General features: G+C 40.6%; 2 protein-coding genes and 1 long non-coding RNA gene across 9 annotated transcripts in view; 1 reads left to right on the top strand and 2 right to left on the bottom strand.

Annotated features, from left to right (window-relative positions):
• Positions 1 to 1,673: 1,673 nt before the first annotated feature.
• Positions 1,674 to 8,526, bottom strand: ykt6 (YKT6 v-SNARE homolog (S. cerevisiae)). Of its 2 annotated transcripts, none has more exons than XM_061767537.1 (8): positions 8,314 to 8,526; positions 7,879 to 8,043; positions 4,492 to 4,574; positions 4,134 to 4,234; positions 3,952 to 4,056; positions 3,759 to 3,824; positions 2,723 to 2,824; positions 1,674 to 2,618 (listed from the first exon to the last, which is right to left on the bottom strand). In XM_061767537.1, the coding sequence occupies exons 2-8, from the start codon at positions 7,980 to 7,982 to the stop codon at positions 2,583 to 2,585; spliced, it is 597 nt and encodes a 198-aa protein (XP_061623521.1). In that variant the 5' UTR covers positions 7,983 to 8,043; positions 8,314 to 8,526; the 3' UTR covers positions 1,674 to 2,582. The 2 variants fall into 2 exon arrangements, with proteins under 2 accessions (XP_061623521.1, XP_061623522.1); XM_061767538.1 differs by having other exon boundaries at positions 7,879 to 8,032.
• The window catches only part of gck (glucokinase (hexokinase 4)), a 22,179-nt gene continuing 1,098 nt past the window's right edge, over positions 4,504 to 25,584 (top strand). The window contains exons 1-10 of one of the 6 annotated variants that reach the window (XM_061767531.1): positions 4,504 to 4,608; positions 13,416 to 13,578; positions 13,644 to 13,798; positions 15,778 to 15,897; positions 15,991 to 16,086; positions 17,546 to 17,645; positions 17,730 to 17,913; positions 20,570 to 20,725; positions 22,525 to 22,758; positions 24,013 to 25,224. In XM_061767531.1, coding sequence (XP_061623515.1) covers positions 13,425 to 13,578; positions 13,644 to 13,798; positions 15,778 to 15,897; positions 15,991 to 16,086; positions 17,546 to 17,645; positions 17,730 to 17,913; positions 20,570 to 20,725; positions 22,525 to 22,758; positions 24,013 to 24,160 — 1,347 coding nt within the window. In that variant the 5' untranslated portion in view covers positions 4,504 to 4,608; positions 13,416 to 13,424 and the 3' untranslated portion in view covers positions 24,161 to 25,224. Of the gene's footprint in view, positions 4,609 to 10,254; positions 10,419 to 10,622; positions 10,736 to 13,415; positions 13,579 to 13,643; positions 13,799 to 15,777; positions 15,898 to 15,990; positions 16,087 to 16,823; positions 17,109 to 17,545; positions 17,646 to 17,729; positions 17,914 to 20,569; positions 20,726 to 22,524; positions 22,759 to 24,012; positions 25,225 to 25,584 lie in introns of those variants that run through there. The other 5 variants (XR_009787721.1, XM_061767529.1, XM_061767530.1 and 2 more) reach the window with 5 other exon arrangements.
• LOC133475120 (uncharacterized) overlaps positions 16,719 to 25,584 on the bottom strand; it is a 9,822-nt gene continuing 956 nt past the window's right edge. The window contains exons 2-4 of the long non-coding RNA XR_009787723.1: positions 17,727 to 17,911; positions 16,937 to 17,053; positions 16,719 to 16,856 (exon numbers count right to left, since the gene is read on the bottom strand). This is a non-coding gene — a long non-coding RNA (uncharacterized LOC133475120). The remainder of the gene's footprint in view (positions 16,857 to 16,936; positions 17,054 to 17,726; positions 17,912 to 25,584) is intronic.

Raw genomic sequence — 25,584 nt, 5'->3', positions numbered from 1 at the left:
GGGAAGTTGAAAAATTTTATTTCAAATAAATTTCATTTTTTACACCAATCAGCAGAGTGGTCGTCTACAACCTTGAAGATTGTGGGTTCAATCCTGAACGTGAGTGGTTAATTTTGAACACAGCCACATCCCCTGCTTATGAGAGTGTGCAGACTTTTGCAAACAATATTTTATATTTATGTTTTACTTTCCCTTCCCCAAAACGGTGTTTTTTTTTTTTTTTTTTTTAATTGAGTTGCTTAGGTTATAGGTCACAATAATAATAATAATAAATTAAAAAAAGATCCATGCCTGTGCCATCGCGGCCTTTATGTTTGCTTCCTTCCTGTGTGTCAGCAGAGTTTATTTATGCTCTAGTTTTTGATGGCTGTTGTCTTTGTGAGGCTGATGTGAGAAACGGCGGACTAAATAAATATGCTATTTTGGGCAAAATATCTTATTCTGTATCGGCCATTCATCAGAATGCAACAATTTAACATATACAGCAACAGAATGTTTATTATTTATCTAGTCTTAAGACTTCCAGAGTGTTTTAAAGTACAAGTGAAGAAGAAGAGAGGCTCACCATTTCTCTGCAATGCCTGCCAGGTCAGATCTGGGTCAACCATCTGAAAAATGTAACCACATAATCAGGTTTTTACAAACAAAGCACACACAAAAAAATTGTGAAGTTGCAGCTTGGATTATGAAACATGTCAGTGAAGGTCGTTATCGTTACACTACAACACTTTGGCAACTTCGTCCATGAATGTCCCGTGCAACGAAACAAGAATTTTGTCTCACAAGCAACAGTTGCTTTTGACGAGAGACAAACTCGGCCTTCTTACCTCCGAAGCGTTGCCGACCCTGTCTGGGACGAGTTTGCTGTCGTTTTGCGCCTCGGTCCACATTTTTTGAGGCTACACGGCGGTCAGAAGTGATCAGTGCATGTTTTCGTCTCACTTCAGCTGTGCGCCTGCTGGCGTGACGCGTTCAAGTCCTCCGACAAACTTCGGACTTCTCACTGAAAACAACTCAATACTCTTGGAAGGCGTTTTGGTTTCGAATCTTGCTCGGTGTAAATAAATTGGTTAAGCGTTTTCTAATCTATTCGAAGTCTTCATAAGCACCGTGATAGTTTTTAGAGACATTTTCATTGAGAGAAACAACGTGTGTATTAGATCTACCAGCTTCTCTGGAACTCTGAAGGGTGCATGTCTTTTCAAGTGGACCTCCCTCCAAAAAATAGATGAGTTTGCAAATTGATGCTTTGCGATTGCAAAATGGCAACTTCATCTTATCCTTCTGTACTCAAATTGCAATTTTCCTTCCTTAACCATTTTATATTTATATAAAGTCACATATTTTTGTTCTATTATTTTCACGAAATTCCTTTTAATTGTACATTGTACAGCGAACCCCCGCATATTCACGGTTCATTGTTTGCGAAATCACTCATTTGCGGATTTTCTTTTTGGGGGGGGGCTAACCTATCCTCTGCTATTTGCTGAAAAACCCACCTATTCACTGTTTTGTATTTAAGACTTAGTCATGTCTAGTATGATTAGCCTAATAGCATAATTGCTAAGTCATTTTTAAACTTACTAAATGAATACACCAATGTGCTTGCAAAAAAACCCACCACCCTAATGAGGATAAATGATCAAGAAATAAAATGGCTAATGCAGACAAGGTCATAAATCCATCCAGACAAGTGTTTATTAAGTCAAGAATCAACCCTGCACAGGGTTCATTCATATGTTGAATTACTCATAAGACAAGTGAACAAAGGCCAATTGAATAACCTCTTACGAGCAACGTTTCCATTTTGTACTCTCAGTTTAAGAGACACCAGTTGGCAGAGGTATTGCACAACAGTTTACACCGTAAAAGCCTGAAACACACGCACACCATTAGTCACTCATTAATTCATTCATACATGTGCACACACAAAGAGCAAAAAAAAAACTAAAGAAACATCTAAAATACACCCAAAGGCATGTTTCCATCTTTAAGTGATGCAAGCAAGCAATTTATACTCATTCTGTATATTTAAAAAAACAAAGGAGGGTCGGGGAGCATGTTGGAGTGTCACTCAGCCATTTTTGTGTTATTATGTTTTAGGACAAAGTCCAGTTCGGCTTCGATATAGTCATTATTAACCAGCATTGTGATGGGGGGATGCATGTGCACACCGCATTAACACCTCACACATACACAATCAGCCACAGCGGGAATGTTGACGTTAAGATCAAATGAATATCATGTAGCTGACGAGTAACAAACGTGTTATTGAGAGAAAAAAAAAAAGAAACATTTAAGACGTGATTCAATCCGGATGACAAATGGTTTCAAGACTACATCACCAAGAGACAACCACACGCAAGTTTCGTCCTCCGCTGCTACTGAAGCGCCGTAAAAGGTTCCTCTGACCCCAATCGCTCCTCCAGCCCCCGTCGATGAAAATTGCGCCGGCCGCCGACTTTCATCTCATCGCGTTGAGACCTGGTGCATGATGGGGAATGTAGGACCGGGATGAGCAGGAAGGCAGAGAGAGAGAGAGCCAGAGATAGAGGCGTGTCCGTGAGGACGAGGCGGCGGCATCACATGATCTCGCAGCAGGAATTGTGTTTCCTTGCCTGTGGGGGTTGGCGTACACACATGCAGAGTCACATAAGATACCGCAGATGAAAAAACTGTCAGGAAATCGCCACCTCCTCTCTAACGAACAAGTGGTACTCACAGTCTTATAAAAGGCTTTGGACTGGCTCCCCAGGTGTTCTGACTTGGCCACGAGGTCGTCCAGTTTCTCTCCTCTCTCCAACAGGCTTTCCATGGTGTTGTGCTAAGGACACCACACAGGATACCCCTCAACATGGCTGCATGTCTTATAAGACCTGAAGCAACTAATCAAAAGCATCAGGATCACCTTCAGAGCTGTCAAAGTATCATCCAAATTGTCATAGAATGTTCAAGAAATGTTTTCAGGGGCTCCTCGGTTTAGGACGATACCGACATACTACATTACGAATGGCACGCAATGTACTCGTTTGCACAGCAGCGTAAGAATATGTGGTCACATGGCAAAGGAAGATGTGCTCAAATACTGCTGTACTTGTGTTTCATGTGATTGGTTTATAATCATTGCCTAACATCTATAAGGTGGTGTTAAAATGGTAACAAGTATTTAAATGCAAACGGTGGAGCAACAGCTAATATAACAATACTCAAGACATTATTTTTCCTCTGCAAAGAACGAGTAATATTACTGCGGCTCATTTTGTACAGTATACTCTATCTGTATGCCTGTATTATACTGCCCTCTGGTGGCCAATACACAGACACCAAGGAGCAGCACAATGTCTGTTGACAAAATGTTAATTATTTACATTTAATCTTATTGTTATTATAAAGTATAGTAATAAAGTATACTTTATTATAAAGTATAGTGAATTAAAAACAAAAAAATTTGGGGTGTTTTTTTTGAGGAGGCGCTAACAGATTAATTGCATTTCCATTCATTACAATGGGGAAAGATGATTTGAGAGACATGTTTTTGAGTTAAGCGCAAATTAAACTCATGTCAAGGCACCACTCTAGAGGCTTCTTTTTTTTCTTTTTTTTTTTTCCCCATTGGAGAGCAATGGTGGAGGAAAAACATCTCAGAATGTGTCTAATACTATTATATAACATGTCAGAAGTGGATAGAATGCGAGGCAAGTTGGCTCTTATGCGACATATGACTATAAATAAATAAATAAGAGCAAGGTCTACAGTACCAAAATGATCTTTGTGTCATCCAGCTCTGCCTGCACTTTGGACATTGCATCTGCTTCCTTGGGGTTCTGAAGCCAAACACAAGCAGTCAGGTTAACTTTAATTTCCACACACAAGTCACTGTTACAAGTTTTTTTATTTTATTTTATTTATTTATTTTTTTAATCGCTATTAGCTGATTTCAAGCCAACAGACCTGATACTTGGCGAGGTAAACGTCAAGGGCTTTGTAGTTAACGGTGTCGGGGTTACCGGAGGGCCAGTCTATACTGTCCACCTGTCTAGAAAACTCTTCTAACACCTTAAACACACAACAGCATTTCAATGGAGGACTTGTAGCGAATGCATAATAAGCAGCAGTATCGATGGTACGCTCACCTTGTCAAGCAGTGTGAAGCAGACTCTCTGTGGGTATTCAGAATCTGCTATGACCACTCCACCCAGGTTGTCATTCCTCACGTATACATGACACAGGTACTCTGTGAGAGAACATTCTATTAGCCCTATAGCTCATCATGACCCCAGCGGCTCAGAAAATGGATGGACGGATGGATGGATGGATTACCCTGTTAATCAATAGTGGGTACTGAGTAGAAAAGAGTTAATGAATTAAATTACTGGAAACAGCTTCGTGTGATGCAGTGCAGTTGTACACCACTATAAACTACAACCACACTAATAAACATATTGTTGAAATAATACCTCTCTGAACCTCCCTAAAAAGAAATTTTTTTACCTTGCTCTTTGACAGAGGCACGACTTCCAACTGTTGTCCGTTCAACAATCAAGGCACTGGTGAAGGTCATGAACTCCTGGATGCTGAATAACAACGAGAAGACATACAACATGAGAGGTAGGAAAAAAAGAAACCAGTACAGACTAATATTGTGTAGGGTTGCAAAAACAGTGGAACATTTCCGGTAACCTTTCTATGGTTGGAAATTTTGGAAATATTGAGGGTAATGGATGTATTATATTCAAGCATAAATATAACAATTTTGTCATAAGCATACACCCCATGCAAAATGATACAATTACCATAATACAACAACAATACGGATGGATTTTTAAAGAGAACTTAAGTTTTTCCTAGAATTTTGGAGCCCTATTATTGTATAAAGCAGGATAGACACACACTCACAATCAGGCCAATTTTGAGCATTTTTCCCTTTCTCCGATCAAAGTTGGTTATTTTAAGGGTAGTATTGTAAGATGAGTTTGATATTATATGTGTTTTGGGATCTAGTTTGGGGTACAGTATATTTAGGATTTAAACTATTAAAATGGGAAATGATTAATTTTTTTTCAAGGGTTGCATCCACTATTTAAAAATGTTGGCCGTTTCTCAGGTCTTGGTCCCTAACCCCCCTACAAATAGCAAGGGTTACCTGTACCAAATGCTATAAAGGCCTGCCACACACCGGGGGCAACGGGGGCGAACACGACTCCACCATGCTTCACAGATGAGCTTGTGTGTTTTGGATCATAAGCAGATCCTTCCTTTCTCCATTCTTTGGCCTTTCCGTCACTTTGGTAGACGTTAATCTTGGTCTCATCAGTCCATCAAACTTATCATCTCTGTACTTCTTTGCAAAATCCAATCTAGCCTGCCGATTCTTTTTGCTGATGAGTGGTTTGCATCTTGTGGTATGGCCTGTATATTTCTTCTCTAAAAGTCTCCTTTGAAAAGTGAATTGTGATACCTTTACCCCTGCCGTGTGGAGGTTGGCAGTGATGTCACTGACTCTTGTCTTGCAGTGTTTTTGTTGATACACTTGGCCGACCTGTTCGATGTCTGTTGCTCAGTACACCAGCAGTTTCTTTCTTTTTCAGGACATTCCAAATGTCCAATGTTTGTGCAATAGCTCTGATCGATTTTCCCTCTTCTCTCAGCTTCAAAATGGTTTGCTTTTCTGTCATAGACAGGTCTCTGGTCTTCATGTTTGCTTAACAGCAAATGCAGTTTTAACAGGTGAAACCCAAAGCCAAAAACAAGCACTATCTAATGTTTAAGCAGTCAATCTAAAAGGCAACACCTGAGCAACTAGAAACACCCATCAGTCACATGTTCCAATACTTTTGCTCACTTGAAAAGTGGGTGGCGTCAAACAAAAGGTGCTCTGTCCTGAGTTGTTTAACACATCTAGATGTAAATACTATGAAATAAAAGCTGGAACTCTGAACTTTTGTCTCATATTCATATTTTGATCTGAAACACAAATGTCTTCAGTGTGCAACAAAAACAAAGGAATGGACCTTGCCGTTCTAATAATTTTGGAGGAGTCTGTATTTTGTCGGGAACGACATAATCCATGAACAACAATTTGGCCCTACGATAGCCCTGCGATGCCAAAATGAAAAGTCCAACATGTTTGATTATTTTGGATCTTCCGTGTAGTGTGACATATCAATGACAACTCTATAACAGCGCACCTTGATGTCGACCAATAGGACTGTCTATTGTGACAGACGCATCATCTTCTATGCTTGGTGTTGTCAACATACTTGCATGCCGTCGTCAACGCTTATTCACGCGCACAAACCAGTTTACCCAAGCTTTAGAGCATGATTCGACAGAACGCCGGCATGATTACGTACAAACGTTAGTTCTAGCACTAGCTTGTTAGGCGACATAACGTTTTGTTGCTTACTTGTGAGCCGTATCGTATGAAAAGTACAACCCCAATTCCAATGAAGTTGGAACGTTGTGTTAAACATAAATAAAAACAGAATACAATGATTTGCAAATCATGTTCGACCTATATTTAATTGAATACACTACAAATACAATATATTTGATGTTCAAACTGATAAACTATTGTTTTTAGTAAAGAATCATTAACTTAATGGCTGAAACACATTCCCAAAAAGCTGGGACAGGTGGCAAAAAACACTGAGAAAGTTGAGGAATGCTCATCAAACATGCATATTGGAATTGGGGTTGTACATCAACATACCTCAAGCAATCCTTGAATGAACGTCTTCTCCCGAGCACCGGTGACAACCACTACAAATTTTTTCTCATTTTGTTCTCCCCCACCCCCACACACAATACATTTCCGCAATCCATTGTTGTTGTCGCCATGGTAATGAGTGTATCCGGTCATAAAAAATTAACCTACCATGCATGTTTTTTTGGGGTGATGTGGGAGGAAACCGGAGGGCCTGGAGAAAACCCACGCAGGCACGGGGAGAACATGCAAACTCCACACAGGCGGAGCCGGGAATTGAACCTCGGTCCTCAGAACTACAAATGTTTTCTCATTTTGTTCTCCCCCACCCCCACACACAATACATTTCCGCAATCCATTGTTGTTGTCGCCATGGTAACGAGTGTATCCGGTCATAAAAGATTTGATGCGGTGGATCGGAATACATGTCGTTTAGTGTTGCCACTGTCCGACTGAAATACGGTATGATTTGGTGACCGTAGTCTGACAGTGCAATCATGAAAGACCTAACTTGTCTTGTAGTCTGATTCAGGCATTAACTGAGGCAAGGGAGGCCTGGAGTTGTTTAGATGATGTCCTGGGTTCCTTTGTGACCTCCTGGACGAGTCGTTACTGTCCTCTTGGAGTAAATGTTCCACTCCAAGGTTCACCACTGTTCCATGTTTTCTCCATTTGTAGATAGTGGGAGTCCTAAAGCTTTAGAAATGGCCTTGTAACACTTTCGAGACTGATAGATGTCAATTATTTATTTCTTTTCAGTTCTTGAATTTATTTGGATGGTGGCATTTTTTTGCAGCTTTTTGAGATCTTTTGGTCAACTTTATTTTGTCAAAAAGTTTGTATTCTATATGATTTATTGATCTAATAGGTCTGGAGGTAATCAGGCTTGGGTGTGGTCAGTGAAAATAAACACAGCTTTCCCCCAAAAAATTTGATTAGCTACAGTTAATTTATGATTCAACTAGGGCGATTACTTGCCTGTTAGTTTTCTCCCTTTAATTAATAAAATCATTTAAAAGCTGCATTCCATGATTAATTTGGTTATCTTTGTCTGATATTTACATTTGTTTTTGACGATCTTAAAACATACTGATGCATTCCTCATCATGTGTTGGGTGTCTGAACATTTTAAAAAGTGTGTTACGCACGCAGCAGGCTCAAACTCAACCTACCTGGACTTCTGAAAGAAGTTATAGGAGGAGAGGTCGTAGGCCGCTTTCAGGAGGTTGGATTTAGTGGCTCCTTTATAATGGACGCTCAGGCTGTAGAGCTTCATGGTGCTGCCTGGTCCCTCTCAGCAGACAGAGGTCTCCCACGCCGGATAATCTAAAGTGGAACTGAACGTGGGTCAGATGACAAGCATTATCCGCCACAAACTACTATCACACAACTCAAGAGCTACCTCGGCGCTGTTTGCTAGCTAACAAGTGCGACTGAAATTGATCAACATTGTGGTTTGGTTTTAAATGATATAATGAGACTAATTACTAGAATCTCATCACACAGTAGTGCAAATTAAGTCAACGAATGTCTAGAATGTAGTGTACAAAATAAGGCCGAGTGGTGCTTAGCTCGTTTGTTTTCGTCAGACCTCACAGCTAACTTACCCGTTAAAAAAATGCGACGACCTGCTTGATTCAAACAATAAACCGAATAAACTATTCTTTACATGAAAAAAAACATTGGTTCTCCGTCTTTTGAGTGGAAATCCGCAGTGTCCTAATCCCAGTGAAGTAGTTAGGAAGATGCTATTTTGCTTGTCCAATCACCACGTCACGATCATCTTTAGGTCCCGCGGCATATTCAGACCCTTGGAAACAAAAGTCTGTTACATTAATGGGTCCGCCTACATCCTTCACGCCTCCAAATAATAATAAGAATATAAAATTGAGTACAGTATCTTTTTTTGTTTCTTCATTTTCTACACTTGCTTGACAAAAGTGCATATTATAATCAACAGAGAACAACACCGTATGTTCAAGTTTAAAAAAATAAGTAATTATATTACAGGTAAAAAAATAAATAAAATAAAAATACAGTGTAGAAGTGCAACAATTAATCGACAACTAATGGATTATCAAATGAATCAACCACTATTTTGATAATAGATTGTTTCGAGACACAGTTTAACTTAAAATTGTCCAAGTCCTCGGAATTTCAGCCTCTTAACAGTAAATAGACTTCTGTAGTCCTCCATGTAAGCAGACTGATTATCTTTGTCCATCCATCCCTCCATTTTCTGAGCCACTTTTCCTCACTAGGGTCGCGGGCATGCTGGACCCTATCCCAGCTATCATCGGACAGGAGGCAGGGTACACCCTGAACTGGTTACCACCCAATCGCAGGGCACACATAAACAAACAACCATTCGCACTCACATTTACACTTACGGGCAATTTAGAGTCTTCAATTAACCTACCATGCATGTTTTTTTGGGGGGATGTGGGAGGAAACCGGAGGGCCTGGAGAAAACCCACGCAGGCACGGGGAGAACATGCAAACTCCACACAGGCGGAGCCGGGGATTGAACCCCGGTCCTCAGAACTGTGAAGCAGACGCTCTAAGCAGTCAGCCATGATTATCTTTGTATGTAATCAAAATAAGACATTTGCCAACATGTGCTTTTACTTTGGAAATGTAGCTGAATCCTAATCAATATAAATAAATAAAGTAAAAATAATAAAGCAAATTATTATATACAGTATGATTAAGATGGCAGGAAATCTTTTGTAAGGACTTGGGCTTTGGAACCAAAGGGTCACAGTTTGAATAGAATGACAACTAAGTGTTGGAGAGCTGCTAGTCTGCATCCTGGTTACTGTCGAGGTGCTCTTGAGCAAGGCACTCACCCCACCTCCTGGGGGTTTGCGCGCCCCTTTTACTGTGACATCTCTCCTTGTATGTATGCCGAAGTGTGATTTGGTTTTCTGTGTGGTGTGTGACACAAATATACAGCCGAGTACGAGTTGAATTTCCCCTTGAGGGCTTATATTGATTATAAGATATTTACTTGCATGCCTGAACAGACAAATAGCTTTAGTGGTTAATTTTAATGCTATATTGATTTCTTAGTCATATCTGTGTATATAAAGGTACCTCATTCCTGTTCAAAATGGTAAAATTTCAAGAGCTCACTTAAAATTGAAAGCGTGCGCAGTAAAGCACTTCATAAAATGGATGGTCTCTTTATGACAAGTGGTCTAATACATTTTATGGATGAATTACTCACCCAAAAATCTTATCCATATGATTAATTAGGCTAGTTATCATTCTTAAACTTGTGAGTCTACCAGCATTTTCTTTTTTCCTAAGCGTTGCAATTGATGTTTTCTCTGGTAGTCTTGCTCCATTTAACAATTCCCTCCTGGCCACTTACCTCAGCGGTGAGTGTTTTCGACGGGACAAGTGTGCCTGTAATTCATTTCCAAGGCAACACTTGGATGACGGTTTTGGGTGCAAATGTTTGACAGGCCAGCCTGGAAGGAAATCGTCCTTACTTTTCCAGGAACTAAGCTCTGCTTGCCTCTACAGCTTGAAGAAACTGAAAGCAGAAGCTTGTTTAGTTTATTTCTTTATTTCTCCGCTAAAATGTGCCTCTGGATTTAATGGATGGGAGACTCCAATTTGTTTTTTTTAAGTTTTAGAACTTTTTGTGACTGATCCAGTATGGACAAATAACCAACTTGGAATAATAGGGATGAAGATGAAGAGGGTATGTTTTATTGTACTATGTCTATAAGAATGGAGGTGATTAAATCTGCCATTTTACGAATGACACATCAGTGGGGATAAATCCATTGGTCATTCATATCACTTAATTTCTTCAAGAATTTCTTGCTTTTCGAGTCATGTAATTGTGCTTGGATTTCCTGCTTTTCATAATGTAGTAAGACTAAGCGTCCCCCCACAAAGCGTAACATTTCTCAAGACAAGACAATTCAAATTCAATAATAAGGATACAAAAATATTTGGAGGTCAGCAGATTACCAATGACCGACAGGACACCATTGTTGTCACACAATGGATAAGGTAAATGTAATAGTGCCTGCTTATCTATCTATCTATCTATCTATCTATCTATCTATCTATCTATCTATCTATCTATCTATCTATCTATCTATCTATCTATCTATCTATCTATCTATCTATCTATCTATCTATCTATCTATCTATCGATCGATCGATCTATCTATCTATCTATCTATCTATCTATCTATCTATCTATCTATCTATCTATCTATCTATCTATCTATCTAGCTATCTATCGATCTATCTATCTATCTATCTATCTATCTATCTATCTATCTATCTATCTATCTATCTATCTATCTATCTATCTATCTATCTATCTATCTATCTATCTATCTATCTATCTATCTATCTATCTGTCTGTCTGTCTGTCTATCGATCTACCCAGCCGTCCATCCATCCATCCATCCATCCATGTTAGTGCATGAGTTGTGCAGCATGTCATAGCAAAAGTGTGTGTCATTATGTCAAGGCTAGAGAAAGGTTTTCAAGTAGATGCTGGAGTCAGGTCACTGGGTTAGAAGGTCACACAGTCACCCCGATAAGCACATGAGGTCTTGCCTGGTGCTTTTTATAGTTGACTTTACAGGTCAGTAGTCCTGCACTGTTGCTAATTTTAGATGCCTTTTTTGTTTTGCAAATATATGCATAACCTCCCTTGTGAATTGTGCAACCCTATTGCACAGAAAAAGACAGTGGATGCACAAATACGTCGAAAGAAAGCAGAACACTACACAGTTCTTGAAATTGTCATTGTTTGTGTCTTACTATTGCAACAATTCTTATGTTTCAATGTGTTTCTTGGACAGAATCTTGGATAATACCATAACACACTACATTGTTTATTAATCATCAAATACTGTAAGTCGACAAATGTGTTCAGAAAATAGATTTCTAATTAAAATTACATATTTTATAATCTACATAAAAATAGTTATGATGTAGGATTGTAGGATGTTATTGTAACTGTATTAAGGAATTTTAATCGATAAATACATGATGTGCTTTGTCATGCAAAAGTGATAAAACATTATATTTTACACACTATTTATTTGATATTATTTTTACCGGTTTATTACATCTGCCTGAACTAACTTTTTTTATGTTTGTTTTTTTTCCTCACTATTTTACATTATGTTTTATTATTTTTATTTTTTTGAACACTGGAGGCTTTGAGCCCATTCAATATTAACATCATTGATTATTGTTTTCTTGTTCAGCTAGAAAAAAGTACAAATAAAATTAAAAAAAAAGATTTTCAATAAAAATTTTTACACTGCACATAATTGATACACAATATATATATTTGGATCTTTATTGTGAGTGTAATAAGTGATTAAGTGATACTAAATCCAAAAAGTTTTACATGGTTTATTTGATAAAATTAGTCATTTTAATAATTTATATTCTATTTTCATAATCATATTGAACATTTTGCAGGTGTCCCTGAAGTTGCTGTCCAGTCTGTCATTATGGGGTACCTGCCCCTTTAAGAAACGTTGTGATGTTTTCAATGACATAATGACCAGCAAGTCATCTTTTTTAATGGAAGCTGAAACAGTGGCTATTTGTAAATATTTACATTTATGTTTTGTAATTGTCATCATAGTTTGTGTGGCGTTAGATATACTCAAGCTTTCAGAAATTAGAAAAATATTTATAAAACAGTACACAGTCAGTTTGATAATTGAGTCATGCTGCTCAGTTCAGGTCCAGTATGTGCTCATAAAATGCGAAAATTAGACGACCACCCTGTCAGCAATGTACAATATAAGCAATATTTTACATTTACGTTATTTACATGTACATTGTCTATTTATTGTTAATTTATGAAAAATAATAGTGTGGGAACTTGACCAATATCGATTTGAATTTATATGAAGTTCAATGGAAACTCACAACATTTTGGGTCTAAAAAGAAAAAGTCTTAATGACACCTGTGGTAATATTGAAGCAGCTGCATGAAAATGAAAAATACATTCGTTTTTAAAAACATATATATATATATATACATATATATATACTGCAATTGGCTGGCAACTAGTTCAAGGTGTACCCCGCTCCTGCCCGATGATAGCTGGGATAGGCTCCAGCGCGCCTGCGACCCTAGTGAGGAGAAACGGCTCAGAAAATGGATGGATATATATATATATATATATATATATATATATATATATATATATATATATATATATATATATATATATATATATATATATATATATACATATATAAAAGACACTTGACTGATGTAATATGACCTATGTCTGTGCGCGCGTGCGTGTGCATCAGTGTGTGTGTGTGTTTGCAGTAGATGAGATGACTTCGGCAAGACGTGAGCCTGTGATGTGGCATTTCGGCTAAGCCGGCCCACTTTACCTGTCGCATAAAAACAGCTGAGCTTCTCATTCAGTGGCGCTCACACTTGACCCACTCTGCACACACACAGACCCACGCACACACGTACTGTGGACAAACTCACTGCACACTTAAAAACACACATTTCCTGGTAAAGATGCCGTGCGTCAGCTCATATCTGGAGCAGATGGTGAAGACGTGTAGTGGCCTTAGCTCTGCATTAGACAGACTTGACTTGATGGTAATGGAGAGCTTAGGGCCTTCCGTTGTGTGTTGCCTCCAAATGATTGCCTCATGCTCTCGATTTTTGGTTTCTCTGCAGGTTGATCAAATGCTATCTGAATTCAGGCTGAAGAAGGACGAGCTGAAAGAGATCATGAAGAGGATGCAGCGTGAGATGGACCGAGGCTTGCGTTTAGAGACGCACGAGGAGGCCAGTGTCAAAATGCTGCCCACTTACGTTTGCTCCACCCCCGAAGGATCAGGTAACCTCACTCGTAATGTGCTCCTCTCCTGTCCGTGTATTCATGTGTAGTATGGGTTTGGACAGAGGTAGGCGACTTCCTGGCTCTGGACCTGGGGGGCACCAACTTCCGAGTGATGCTGGTCAAGGTGGGAGCGGATGAGGAGAGGAGCTGGAAGGTGGAGACCAAGAACCAGATGTACTCCATTCCTGAAGACGCCATGACGGGAACGGCTGAGATGGTGAGTCCCGTGGAACTAATAACACTTTATCACAGCAAGATCAATACAGTGGTGCCTGTGTGAGGTTTTTGAGATGCAAGCTGTCATTTGGCTGATTTTTTTTAGCGCTGTGTGGTGGCAGTGAACTCAACTCAAGTCACTTCACAACGAGCAGCAGTTTGGCAAATAAAAGAATGATTATTCCAAAACGAGGCTTCAAGGTTTTTATTCCCGCTACTTGTGGAAGTTCACTGTCAAACTAAACATAAAACAAAGAGAATTACAAATTGTGTACTGAAAATTGTGTCGCTATCTTAACGTTAACACATTATGAGAAATGACCTACCACGTATGTTTTTGGGATCTGGGAGGAAACCGGATTACCTGGAGAAAACCCACACAGGCACGGGGAGAACATGCAAACTCCACACAGGCCAGTGCCTTATTTATGTATTTTTTTGAATCACCAAGGTTCATAAAAAGTCATGTTTGGGTGTCCAATAACTAAATTTAGAACTTTCAAGAATAGGGCTATTTGTGTTAGGCAATGCGTCTGCTGCATGCACCACATGCACAGAGGGGTGGTTTGTGGTGGGGGTTTCTGGGAAAAAAAGTGATGATGATTCTAAGCGGCCATGACTGACAGGGGCCCTAGAGAATAGAATGATTAATTTGCAGCACTGACGTAGAGGGATCCACACACTAATTGTTCATTCGGTGGTTTGGTGGTGAAGTGCTGCCTCTATGAGGGAAATTACAAATTCTCGCTGCCCTTGTGGGGGCTCGCATGTGCTTCGCATTTCTTACTTCTACTCAGTGTGCAGCCACCCATAGCTCTCCCCCGGCTTGTCATGGTCACAAAGTCTGTTGGGTGATCAGTATATGGAGCGGGATGAGGGCTGGCTCACTTGAATGAGACAGGCCTGCCCCCTCAAAACATGGTAATTTCAGCAAAATGAAAAATAGAGTCTATTGATGTAATACTTGATCCTTTGAAAGCATGTCCAAACCAGGTGTTTTGATAAGTTGTCTGTGAAGTACTTTCCCCAAAATACTGGAAGGATCAAGAATTACAGCATAAAGGAAAGTGAGTGCAACACTTCATACACTACAAACATCCATCCATCCATCTTCTCACTAGGGTTGCGGGCGCGCTGGAGCCTATCCCAGCTATCAACCAGTTCAGGGTACACCCTGAACTGGTTGCCAGCCAATCGCAGAGCACATACAAACAAACAACCATTCGCACTCACATTCACACCTACGGGTAATTTAGAGTTGTCAATTAACCTACCATGCATGTTTTTGGGATATGGGAGGAAACCGGAGTGCCTGGAGAAAACCCACGCAGGCACGGGGAGAACATGCAAACTCCACACAGGCGGGATCGGGGATTGAACCCCGGTCTTCAGAACTGTGAGGTAGACGCTCTAACCAGTCGCCCACCGTGCCGCCACACTACAGACAGTGTAGTGTTAATTAACTTAATCTGTTCGAGCCCTTACGCTCCTTTTGGTGTGGCTGCCTTGGCAACTAGGGGGCAGTGTACTACAGACAATGACATTGCAGGCACAAGAAAAGTTTCACAACTGACTCAGTAAGATGCAATAAGTAATAATATTTGTCATTTTTCCCAAATGATAAAGACTATATGCCCATGAGTAATATTATATTGTCTGTCTACATGTGTTGCTCCACCATTTGTGTTTAAACATCATTTGCTTTAAGGGTTATTATAACACCATGACTATTGATGCTATTCGTTAGCTCATCTATGGCGTTTTGCATTGTGTGGTAGCATTAAGGTAGCGGAGATTCCTACGGTTGTGTTATTGTTTTAAATACACAAGTATTGTTTTTGTGTGATTCGTGTTTGGTTTGACAGTAAACTCCAACTGGGGTTTGGTAATAAACAGCTTGAAGCCTCTTTTTAGAAGAATTTTTGAAGAATCTGCCAAACTGCTGCTTATTTTGAAGTGCTGTTGTCCTCCTGTTTGCAGTTGTTTGACTACATCGCAGAGTGCATGTCCAATTTTTTGGACCATCACAACATCAAGCACAAGAAGCTTCCCCTTGGTTTCACGTTCTCCTTCCCAGTGCGTCATGAGGACATCGACAAGGTAGCATCCATTGTCATCAAATCTCGAATAACCCTGCTTACTATATGTAAAACCATTAACCAACCAGCAGCAACCATGTTTGTGTCTGTGCAGGGAATCCTTCTCAACTGGACCAAAGGTTTCAAGGCTTCTGGGGCTGAGGGGAACAATGTCGTGGGTTTGCTCAGAGATGCTATCAAGAGGCGAGGGGTACGTTTGCACACAATGAACTAATGCTAAAAACGAAGACATACAGCAGCATGATGGACTCATGGTCAGTACTGGCTCACAGTTCTGAGGTTGCGTGTTCGAATCTCGTCTCCGGTCTACTTGTGTGGAGTAGGCACATTCTCCTGAGGTTTCCCCCCAGATTTCTAAAACACACATTCTGTCACGATCTGATGTTAACGCAACCCAGACGTTGTCATGAACGGCGCAAAGGACAGGACACAAAATGCACGACCCTAATTCAAATGGACAGTTTCAAAAAGAGAGGTTTAATAAACTGGCAGAGGTCGGTACACAGGCAGGCAATCCGCACAGGCAACAGTATCCAAAAAACGTGAGGCAAAAAGGCAGGGTCAATTATCAGAACAGGGTCTAGGCTCACTATGAGTCGGTGACGTGGAAACAAGGAATGCTGGAACGTGACAACAAGGTACAACGAACTGGCGACCAGAAAGAATGAGACACACTGAGGTTAAATGCATGGGGTAATTAGGGTCAACGAGGTACAGGTGGGGAAGATGCTCTCAGGAGCAGGTGTGTACGAGACAGGGGGAAGACAACAACCATAACACACACCCATGACAGAAGCAAGCGAAGGCTGAAAGGGTTGTGGTGAAAGGTTTATTGAAGCGGATATGAGGATGGATCCTTGGGGGGTATTGGAAGTTCGTTGAGGCGGGGAACGTGCGGCCGGTGGATGGCTTGGCGGTGTGGCGGAGGAGGTCAGCACGGCGGGAAACACGGAGGGAACACTGAGGAGAAGCAAGAACACGGGGGTCAGAAGGGAGTCTGAGACTGGCGTATCTTACGTGCAAGTTGAGAGCCGTTGTACCGCAGGAGAAATGCTAATACTCTGGCGAGGATTTCCGGGATCTGGCAGGCTTTAATGCAGGTGGTAATGAAGGCTGATTGGTGCGTGGCCGAGGAGGTGCTGAGGAGGTGCTGATTACTGCGAAGAGAGAGTGTAAAGGAGATACAACTTATGGTATTACATCTTAAAAAGGGTATTACAACTTAATACCATTTGGGTATTACAACTTTTAAAAAAAATCTGACTTGTTTTCTTGTATTATTAGAACCTTTTCCCCACATAGTATGAATTTGAAAAAAAAAAAGTAATGGAATATTTTTGCCCCTCGTAATATTAAAAATGTTTGTCTCTTTTTTTTAAATCAGACTTTATTCATGTAATATGATTTTTTTTGCTCATAATATTACACATTTTTCCATATAGTATTGAAACATTTTCTTAAAAAAAAAATCAGCTTTTATTCCTGTAATGTTATGACTTTTTTCTTATAATATCACAACTCTCTGCCCTTGAAATATGTAGCTTTATTCTCCTTATATTACAACTTTGAATATCCTAATGAAAGGTGGACAAGCACTGTAGAAAATGAATGAAAGTCATACACCGACTGTCATTGTGATGCTGTTGAAGGACATTGAGATGGACGTTGTCGCCTTGGTGAATGACACAGTGGCCACCATGATTTCATGCTACTACGAGGACCGCAGCTGTGAAGTGGGGATGATTGTCGGTATGAAGTAATGACAATAAATGAGTCTGAAACCGCACTTCTCACGCATTTTAACGTCTAAGATCTTATATTTCTATTCACCAGGTACCGGTTGTAACGCCTGTTACATGGAAGAGATGTGGACGGTGGAGCTGGTGGAAGGCGAGGAGGGCCGCATGTGCGTTAACACGGAGTGGGGGGCTTTCGGCAATAACGGCGAGCTGGAGGAGTTCAGGCTGGAGTACGACAGACTGGTGGACGAGACCTCCATCAACCCTGGACAGCAGCTGTGAGTGGGACAGTGTAATATAGGCAAAGCATGGATGATCACATATTGGACACACATATACAGTTAAGCCCAGAACAATTCAAAGTCTGGCCAGGTTTTAATGTTGAAGTGACCCTGTAAAGTGAATTCAGCGATTTATTTATCAACACATTTTACATCTTTGAAGATACTGACAGCTGACAGACTCAATTCTGGAGATATAAACATTTCAGTTTGGGGAGCGCGCACTTTGGCCCTTGACATGAGTCCCCCCCAACCCACCCACCACCACCATATAAGAACTTGCGTACCTTCGTTCGCATCAGTGGTTATCCGGCGCATTTGCGACGTGCAGTTGGCTATGCCTACACCCCAATACGTAATGCATCTTCCCTTTGGATAGTCTGGTGTGGCTACTTTAGAGTGCCTCGTTGTCATCAATGAGTGCGCACACATCACACAGAGAAAGACGAAAGAGAGAGAAGAGGGGAGACCAACTTGATAGCAATCGTGTTGGCATGGCCACTTTGGAGCGCCTTGTTGTCTGTGGTGAGTGCGTCATGTCACTTAGAGAAGGCAGAAGAGCTAGGTAAATTTGTCCAATGTGACAGCCAGTATGTGGAGATGGGTTTGCGCTGGCACGCTTTAGAGCGCCGGCGTTGGTGTGGAAAATCCCTGCAGTGACCTGTGGGATATATACTGTATTCCAGCCACTGGAGGCTTTAACTCATTCACTGCCAGCCTTCCTAGTTAACATGGATATTTGACTTGGATATATTTTTGCAGCTTAAACATGTAATCTGTAGGGATAAGAAAGGTCCTAGACCTAGTAGAATCAAATTTTACAGGACTTGGAAGTGGTGTTTGATTGACAGTTGACAGTTGAGCGAGGGTGGTTTCAGCGCATTCAGTGGACATGCCCACAGTATTTGAGAGCAGAGACAACTGATTTTTCACGATTTTGAAGCGTCAGTTTATATATTTGCCGATGTTTTTTTTTTCCTTTTCTTTTTTTTTTTTTTAAACCATTCAAATGTAGCAGGGTTGTTAACCGAACTCTTCTCAAGAGTGTCAAATTTACGAGACATGCTATTTTCACTTTACAGGGACATTCTACAATTATATCATTGTTATAACACTTTAAATATGTTATGATATAATAATAATATATAGTATGTACAAACCCCAATTCCAATGAAGTTGGACATTGTGTGAAATGTAAATAAAACAGAATGCAATAATATGTGAATCCTTTTCAAAATATATTCAATTGAATAAACTACAAAAACAAGCTATTTAATGTTCAAACTGATGAACGTTATTTATTTTTTGCAACATTCCCTGCCCCTGCATATTTCAGCAATACAATCCCAGGCCACATTCCGCAGGAGTTACAATAGTGTGGCTTCGTAGGGAAAGAGTGCGAGTACTAGACTGGCCTGCCAGCGCCCCACTCTTGTCACCCATTGAAAATGTGTGGCGCATTATGAAGCGCAAAATATGACAACAGAGACCACGGACTATAGAGAAACTCAAGTTGTACATCAAGCGAGAATGAGATGTTTGAATGTTGTTAAAAGGAAAGGTTCCTGACACAGACCGGGTAGGACACAAAGCCCAAGGCACAGTTGGTAAGAGGCAAACTCAGGCAGTTTATTACGGGCATAAAACCGGAAGGACTAAACAACCCAGGAAGTGCCGAGTGACAATAACTTAACTAAAAGCAGTGACCACCCTAGACTGAAAACGGAGACAGACGTGACAGTAATGTAACACAGTGGTAAACATGCCACTGTCCCAGCTTTTTTGGAACGTGTTGCATGCATCAAATTCAAAATGAGTTGAAATTTGCCAAACAACAATCCCCGTCCCCGACTGTGTGGAGTTTGCATGTTCTCCCCGTGCCTGCGTGGGTTTTCTCCGGGCACTCCGGTTTCCTCCCACATCCCAAAAACATGCATAAATTGGAGACTCTAAATTGCCCGTAGGTGTGACTGTGAGTGCGAATTGTTGTTTGTTTGTATGTGCCCTGCGATTGGCTGGCAACCAGTTCAGGGTGTACCCCGCCTCCTGCCCGATGACAGCTGGGATAGGCTCCAGCACGCCCGCGACCCTAGTGAGGAGAAGCGGCTCAGAAAATGGATGGAGGGATGGATGGATGTATTTTATTTCTATTAATATTTAAACAATGTTACAACTTCATTGGAATTTGGGATTCTATGATGATATAATTGGTACAGTATGTGTGGTTATATTGTGTTCCCTTGGATTAGCATGGATCATCAATGCTTTGGCAAGTGACGCATGTTTAAGCCTTGGCGGAGGTCTGCGCTCCCTGAGTGCTCTTATTTTGGGCATCAATCAGCGAAAGGTGGTACCGCTCACCCGACACTCACCTGAGCTCCTGGTGCTGGTTGCTAAGCTACCGCCTGTTCTTGCTTAAGGATGTTTCTAGTCGGTGGCGGGGCCTCGTACGTCCGGACTCCGGGCAAGGGTGTCAGATTAATGAGCTCGCCACAGTGCCTGTCGGCCTAATGGCTGTTTACCTTCGACGTCAGACAACTGCTAACGCCAGCGTCACTCAGCTTCTCGAGCGCCTCGTGTTTGCTCGTGTGGTGTGTCAGGTTTTTTTTAAGCTTTTCATTCTTTTTTTAAAGTCACCCGTGTCCCCCTGCAGCTTTGAGAAGCTGATCAGTGGCAAGTACATGGGCGAGCTGGTGAGGCTGGTCATGATGAAGCTGGTCAATGAGAATCTGCTGTTCAGTGGGGAGATCTCGGAAATGCTAAAAACGCGTGGCAGCTTCGAGACGCGACATGTCTCGCAGGTGGAAAGGTAAGCACAATGACACTGGACACTTGTTTGAAGGAGAGAAAATAAGTGAGGCATGGTACCGCCCATCTATTTTCTGTAGTGCTTGTCCTCATTAGGGGTCCTGGGTGAAGCCTATCCTGGGTGGCTTTGGGCAAGAGGCAGGGTACAACCTGGACTGCTTCACAGTCAATCACACATATAGACAAGCAACCATTCACATGCACACATACAATATGGACAAGTTAGTCTTAGATGAACTTAACAAGCATGTTTTTGGAATGTGGGAGGTAGCCAGAGTCCCCAGAGAAAATCCACTCAAGCATGCGGAGAATAATGCAAATCTAAGTAAGACGGCTGGAACTAAAATTCGAACCCCGAACTGTGAACATGATGTGTTTTTCTCATTATTTTCCAATTTTAATGCAAAAATACATATTTTTGAATATTACTACTTTTTCTCATAATATCACAATCCTTTCTCCTTGAAAAATACAGCTTTATTCTCGCAATGATACAACTTATTATTATAATTTAAGACTATTTGTCAAAAATATATTACAGTAATTACTTTAACTATATATGTACAGTGTTCCTTGATTGGTTCCTTGATTTGCTGAGCCGCTTCTCCTCACTAGGGTCGCGGGCGCGCTGGAGCCTATCCCAGCTATCATCGGGGAGGAGGCGGGGTACACCCTGAACTGGTTTCCAGCCAATTGCAGGGCACATATAAACAAACAACCATTCGCACTCACATTCACACCTACGGGCAATTTAGAGTCGTCAATCAACCTACCATGCATGTCTTTGGGATGTGGGAGGAAACCGGAGTGCCCGGCGAAAACTCACCCAGGCACGGGGAGAAGATACAAACTCCACACAGGCGGGGATTGAACCCCGGACCTCAGAACTGTGAGGCAGATGCTCGAACCAGTCTACCACCGTGCCGCCCTTTTCCTTTTCAGTGTGACCTTAATACTCCTTTGTTCATTGTCACTTGTTGTGTCCACTTTTACAGTCATTGTGCTTTTTTGTCATGGAAGCTTTGGGTAGAGGGACCCCATGTACCACAAAGCAGATAAAGGACATGTAGAGAGGGTAGGAACATGAAGTCTGATTTTAAAATTGTATGAGAATAGTGTAATAAGGTTGAGAATAATGTAATAAGGTTGTAATTTTACAAGTGTGACAGTATTACCCCTTTAAGATGTGAACTGAGACATTGTGAGATTTCAGACTTTGTTGTCATAATTTTGCTCATTTGTTCTTATATTACCAAATATGACCACTTTTCTGCGATTGGCTGGCAACCAGTTCAGGGTGTACCCCGCCTCCCGCCCGATGATAGCTGGGATAGGCTCCAGCACTCCCGCGACCCTAGTGAGGAGAAGCGGCTCAGAAAATGGATGGATGCATTACCACTTTTTTCAACAAAATATTTGACTATTCTTATATATTGTGATATTTTGGCTCATATTTGACTTTTTTATTTGTTTTCCCAATATCTCATAATAATACAACTTTTTTGTTGTTATACTAAGACCTTTTCTAAAAACTTTGAAATTATAACTATGCTATTTCCTGGGTAGTGGAAACCACTGCCGCACAAAGCAAAGAAAGAACTGGGAGAGTTGACAGGAACAGGAAGTCAAGTCATCTCAAACTACACCAAAAACAGCATTATAGGAAAGACATGTTTATTTATGCACATTAATTTCTTAATTCAATGACTGTGTTGAAAAAAATAAGCGTTTTTTTCCCAACAGCACCATCTGCTGCCAATTATGCAAATCCATGTACTCTCGTTCAATGTCCTTTTCTAGTGACTCGGGGGACAGGAAGCAAATCTACAATATTCTGTCGTCGCTGGGCGTGCTACCGTCCGAGCTGGACTGCGACATTGTGGGTCTGGTCTGCGAGAGTGTCTCCACTCGTTCGGCTCACATGTGTGGCGCCGGCCTCGCCGGCGTCATCAACCTGATGAAGGAGCGACGTGGCCTGGAGGCCCTCAAAATCACCGTGGGGGTGGACGGCTCCGTTTACAAGCTGCACCCGTGGTGAGAAATGGCCAGAGCTGACAAGAGTACTCACTTGGGATACACCGATACCGCTTTTTTTCCAGACCAAGTACAAGTACTTATATTTAAGTACTCACCCATACCAAGTAGCGATACTTTGATAATGCTATTACATTTCAAAGTTGTGATTAAAATGTGTTTTAGTTTAATCAAATATTGTCCAGAAACACAAAACACAAACGTTTCTTGAACATGGCATACGTTTCAATCAATGTAACACTTTTTAGAGTTCTAACTTTAACATCCAACTCCATGTTTTTCTAACAGTCTTGCCACACATTTCACTTTAAGTTTCTCAAACTCTTCTTTGTGCTCCCCGGCTCCGGCCGAGTGGGCAGCTTTGCTGTGACCTGTAGGTTGTACCATGAAGCAGGGATTTCAAACTCATTTTTTTCATGGGCCACATTGTAGTTACGGTTTCCCTCAGAGGGCCATTATGACTGTGAAACCATACACATTTTTAATTGCCTCATCATATTATTACTTACATACATACACAACAAATTGTTGTATAACTAGTTTTGAAATCAGAATTCAAAGATTATAGTTTGTTGAGTTAATGAAAAAAGGGGTTTATTACAAAAGACAATTTGAAATTTTGGTACAGATTTTAGCAAGAATCGTGGAAACTAACGAACTTGATTTGCTTTCGCAGGCCACATAAAATGATGTGGCAGGCCGGATCTGGCCCCCAGGCCTTGGGTTTGACACCTGTGTCTTAAAGTATCTCCGCACGGCTGATGTGGCTCCTACTACACCTGCCCAGAAGTTATATGTCAGACTGGTAAAGTGGTATCAGTGTCGTAGTATCGTATCATTTTTCTCGAGTACCAGTACAGACGTACCATATCGACACTGATACTGGTCTCGGTATTGGTGCATCCCTAGTACTCACACTGTACTTTGGTAAAAGTACGCATACAAAAGACTGGTAAAAGTGGATATACTAATTCTACTCCTTTATTTCAGTAAAAGTAAAAAAGTAGAGCCTCTAAAATGTACTGATGTACAAACGTAAAAAGAAATGTTTACTGCCAAATAGAAACTGTACAATACTCATTTTGCTAACATAGCACAGCAGGGGGGGGGGGGGGGACGACTGTTGTGCCAAGTTAATGTTAGAGTACAAAAATCTGCTTAAGTAGTATTTGTATTACTACTGAAATACTGATGAAAGATATCAAAAGTATGTTTTGATATGTTTCTTTTTTCTCTCTCTCTCTCTCTTAACAGTTTCCGTGACAGGTTCCACAAAGTAGTCAGAGAGCTGACACCACATTGCGAGATCACATTCATCCAATCAGAAGAGGGAAGCGGCCGTGGCGCGGCTCTTATCTCAGCAGTGGCCTGCAAGATGGCGGCCTGCATGCTGACGCAGTGAAAGGTGAACCTGGCAGGACCATTGAAGTTTGACTGTTGACTACTGTACATGAAATCTTCTCAAAAGACGTACGCTGCACAGATATTTGTCTGTTGAGAGCACTGGAAGAGGGCAACAAGGAGGTACATTGGATTTCTGTCATGGTGAAATATCAACTGATTTAAAAAAAAACTCAGTTGAAGTTTACTGTCAAACTAAACATAAAACAAAGAGAATTACACCTGCATTTTAAACAACCTCACAGCTTTGCTTTAGATAAATCTGTTTAGCTTAATGCTGGCAAACAATGCAAAATCCTATTGACGGGCTAGCGAATAGGATCTGTGTCACGGTGTTATCATCCTTTAAGCAACACATGTCGACATGATATAAAAATTCTCACAGGCATACATTCTTCATCCTCTGCGAAGAATGCCTAATATTACTACAACTTACTGAGGAGCTGTAACATCTGTATGTCTGTATTACACTGCCCCCAAGTGGCCACGGAGTATACACCAGCTGGAGCACAACTTCCATTAAATGTTATTTGTTTAATTATTTAGATATTGTTTAATTATGTCATTACTGTATGTTTTTGTGAAGTACAACATTACAGAGTGCTATTTTCTTACTGAAAAACACAAAGGTGTTGTTTATTCGGGAGGCTTTTTTTGCAACCATCGGTATTAGAGAGGCATCTAAATGAATTTTCCACTTCTGCAGCTGGTATTGGTGAGGGTTTATCTATTGTATATTGGATTCTATTTTGTACATATGTTGTCAAACTATATGACAGAATCAAATGTGTTGCTTTATTATGCTGTAATCGTATTCATTTTTGTGGTTTATGTCATCTGTCTGTTTGGCCTTCAACATCGTAATACAAAATAATTCTGTATAATGTTTTTGACAATTGCTGTCTACGGAGTATTGGGAAATGTATATAGGCATATAGGCATATAGGCAATACAGGTGCATCTCAATGAGTATTGTGGAAAATGTATTTATTTCAGTACTGTAGTTCAATTCAAAAAGTGAAATTCATGTATTGTATAGATTGATTAAACACAGAGTGCAATGTATCATGATTCTATTTTAGTTTTCAGCTAACGAAAAGCCCAAATCCACATCTCAAGAAATTACAATATTACTTATGAAACAATCAAAAATATAGAAATTAGGTAGGAATTGACCATCTGAAAAGTATTTTCCTACATATTTCAGGAATACTGTATGTATCATACATGAGTTTCAGCTTTTTAATTTAACAACTGAAAGAAATTAACTTTTCTACGATATTGTCATTTATTGAGATTCACTTGTAGTGTAGTGTAGCGTACAGGGTGCAGCATATTCAATTATGGGTTGGTGCAACAATAGCAATAATATCGCAATACAGTGTTTGTGCAACAACCAATATATCGGAAGAAAATCATCTACAA

Source organism: Phyllopteryx taeniolatus, chromosome 3, assembly GCF_024500385.1.
Source record: "Phyllopteryx taeniolatus isolate TA_2022b chromosome 3, UOR_Ptae_1.2, whole genome shotgun sequence".
Taxonomy (NCBI): Eukaryota; Metazoa; Chordata; class Actinopteri; order Syngnathiformes; family Syngnathidae; genus Phyllopteryx; species Phyllopteryx taeniolatus.
Note: the sequence above shows the minus strand (reverse complement) of the source record. Positions and strands in the feature narration are given on the sequence as shown.

Coding starts and splice junctions, on each gene's coding strand:
- ykt6 (XM_061767537.1), bottom strand. CDS start 7,982: ATGAAGCTCTACAGCCTGAGCGTCCATTATAAAGGAGCCACTAAATCC. Junction 4,575..7,878: donor AACTTCTTTCAGAAGTCCAG/GTAGGTTGAGTT, acceptor GTTGTTATTCAG/CATCCAGGAGTTCATGACCT. Junction 2,619..2,722: donor CCAAAGCCTTTTATAAGACT/GTGAGTACCACT, acceptor CAACCCCCACAG/GCAAGGAAACACAATTCCTG.